The sequence below is a fragment of the Apis dorsata genome, unplaced genomic scaffold, assembly GCF_000469605.1.
Source record: "Apis dorsata unplaced genomic scaffold, Apis dorsata 1.3 scaffold_169, whole genome shotgun sequence".
Taxonomy (NCBI): Eukaryota; Metazoa; Arthropoda; class Insecta; order Hymenoptera; family Apidae; genus Apis; species Apis dorsata.
The window spans coordinates 343,166-345,908 of NW_006263457.1; the positions used below are offsets into that span (position 1 = coordinate 343,166).

Consider the following 2,743-nt stretch of genomic DNA (forward strand, 5'->3'; position numbering starts at 1 on the left):
AAAATCCCCGTTTTATCATCCTTAAAGCCACGAGAACATCCCTTCGCTTTCTATAACATTAACCCCCACCGCTCTTTCTCTCGATCCCTGAACACCGCCATCTAGCGCCGCAAACACGGAAGTTTAGCCCGAGAATTTTAAAGAGCATCGATGTGACTTAAAGCTGTTAATCTTACGTTATAAAATTTCGTTATTTCTCTCGAAGAATCGTATTTTTCTTTTTTAAAATATTCAACGTTGCGTTGCAAAATTTTGGAATTTTATCGAAACTTTCGTACTAAATATTTCTTTAATACAAACGTTGAAATAATGAGGATTCAACGCGAATACAAAATTCCAAAGTTTTGAGGAAATAAAATTTTCTATGAAAATATTTCTCCATCGATATTATATTTATGGAGGAAAATCAATAACAAGACTTCCCTACACTTACACGCATTGTAAAGAGGATTAATAAAAATTGGAAATTTAATAAAAACAATCGATAATATCAGAAATCGAATATTCGACGCATATTGCGAAATTCCTCTTAAGAAACTTTAGTCGATCGAAATTTCTATACGATATAAGATAATTGGAATTTTAAAGAATTATCTGAATATTTAATAATAACCAAAGTTTCGAGGGGTTTGATAAAAACTTCTTTCCGGTTGAAAATACGATTTTCCAACTTAACTTTCTATATTATTTACTCGGATAGCAAGTGATCGAATATTGAACGAATCGATATTCCAGCAGGGGCTATTATCAAATTAGAGGTACGAAACTTTTCAGGTACGTGGACGAGCTGTTGTACTGGAGCGGCAGACGGCTCACGTTAGACGAGTGCCTTCGTGATGATCTGACGCCGCACAGGTTAACACCGACCTGGATAACCCACGACAAGTTTGTCTACCAGGCCGACGACGGTTCCCTCACACTCCTGGACACAAGCAACAATTCCGTGTCCCTTCTTGTCTCTAATCACACGCTCGTACGTATCACGCGACGCGGAATAACATTCACCAGGGGGGAATATTGGGGGAAGTTAAACTTTGAATCGAGTTTAGAGTGCACTCTGTTAAATTAGAATGCAAGAAGGATTTTATATTAACGCATTCGAGTGACGCGTTAGCGTCTCTCTCTCTCTCTCTCTCTCTTTCTCTCTCTGTAAAGATGAGACAAGATTTTTTTATATTCCGTTTTCTGCTTTGTGACTTGTTCATAATTTATTTTTATTTCGAATATTTCGTTAGAATCGTGAACGCGTTGAATATTTTAGATTACGTGAAATTATGAAATGTTATTAAAGGAATATATTTATAATATTTCACGAAGTTCGAGTCGAAAAAATAGTTAAAAATAAGAGAGAATCGATTCAATAATTTCTTTTTCGCGACACATCGAAAAATGGGGTGACGTATATAGGGTATATAGTGGCGGTCTAATTCGGCAATTCGTGCGAAAATTCGAACGAAAATTGTCATGACAACTTCTCTGAAAGCTTTGGTGAACAATGGTCGAAATTGCACGCGCAAAACATTAATTCATCTATTATTAGAAAACAATAGAGTCCATTTTTTTAAAAATCCTATTAATTCAAATGTCGATACTTTCGTGTACATATATATATATATATTAATATATTTCTTGCGAAATTTTATTAATATCTGATATTTTTTGGCAACAAACAAAACGTTGCCAATTTTCATTTTCCAAAGTAGGCTAAGAAATTTCGAGACAATTGGTTACGAATTTGCATAGCTCAGCGCATTGCATTTTAATCTCTCTATGCATCTTTATGAAGCTGAAAGATTTAAAAAAACGTTGATAGAAATTGGAGTGAAATGGAGGAAAAGATTGTTGGCTCGAATCGGCCCGGAAGCAGCCGCGACAATTAAAATTGTCCTGACTTAATTAATCGAACGTCCAAGTGCAACGGCCTCGTTCACACAGCGTTGAGCAAGTATTTGAAGAAAAGATTCCCAACTTCAATCAAGTTTAATGCAATTTCGCGGTTCAAAATTAGATCGAACGTTTCTTTTTGTTAATCAGAATTTCTTGAAGCTTAAAAAAATTTCTTGAACAAATCTCCAAAGAGGATCATAAATTTCATCGCGCGAACGAGATTAATTAAACAGGCGAGAACCATCCTTGCGAAATTCATCGAGGTTAATCGCAATTAAAAAGCAGTTTTTCTTAAAAAAACTTCCAACGACGGTAATCTCGTTCGATATTCTAATCCAAATGAGAGATTAATAAAAAGATGAGAGAAGAATATAATACATATATATAAACAAAGTATAATTTTCAAAATAAATTAAATATCGTAATAAATCGTAATAAAATAGAATAATCTCAGATAATCAATTCCAATCCAAATGCGAGATTGATAATTCAGATTGACAATACGAAAGACATTTTATATTATACGACAGAACTAGAGAAGATAAATGAATTCTAATTTTCTAAATTATAACTAATAAAATAGTAGAAGAAGAATAAACTTAAAATTATTGAAGAAATTTCAACAAACGAGCAATATTTTCGCGACATTAATTCGGACGAGGAATGCAAATTGGGAAGGGAAAACGAGGAAGGGAAAAATTTCTGCTTATAATTATGAAAAAAGGAGGGAGGAAGAGGACATGAAGGGATCTTAACATCAAACGTCCTTTCGTTCTTATCTATTGGTGGAGGTGAGGTTTAGCTCGCGGCGCGCCATAAAACAAAAAGAGAGTAGTATATATATATATATATATAG

At 34.0% G+C, this 2,743-nt stretch overlaps 1 protein-coding gene across 6 annotated transcripts in view; it reads left to right on the plus strand.

The window, feature by feature from the left end:
- Positions 1-2,743, plus strand: part of LOC102679619 (dipeptidyl aminopeptidase-like protein 6) — a 100,626-nt gene that overhangs the window by 92,534 nt on the left and 5,349 nt on the right. For all 6 annotated transcript variants that reach the window (XM_006614033.2, XM_006614032.2, XM_031509716.1 and 3 more), the window contains one exon: positions 775-973. In XM_006614033.2, the coding sequence (XP_006614096.1) occupies positions 775-973 (199 nt within the window). The remainder of the gene's footprint in view (positions 1-774; positions 974-2,743) is intronic.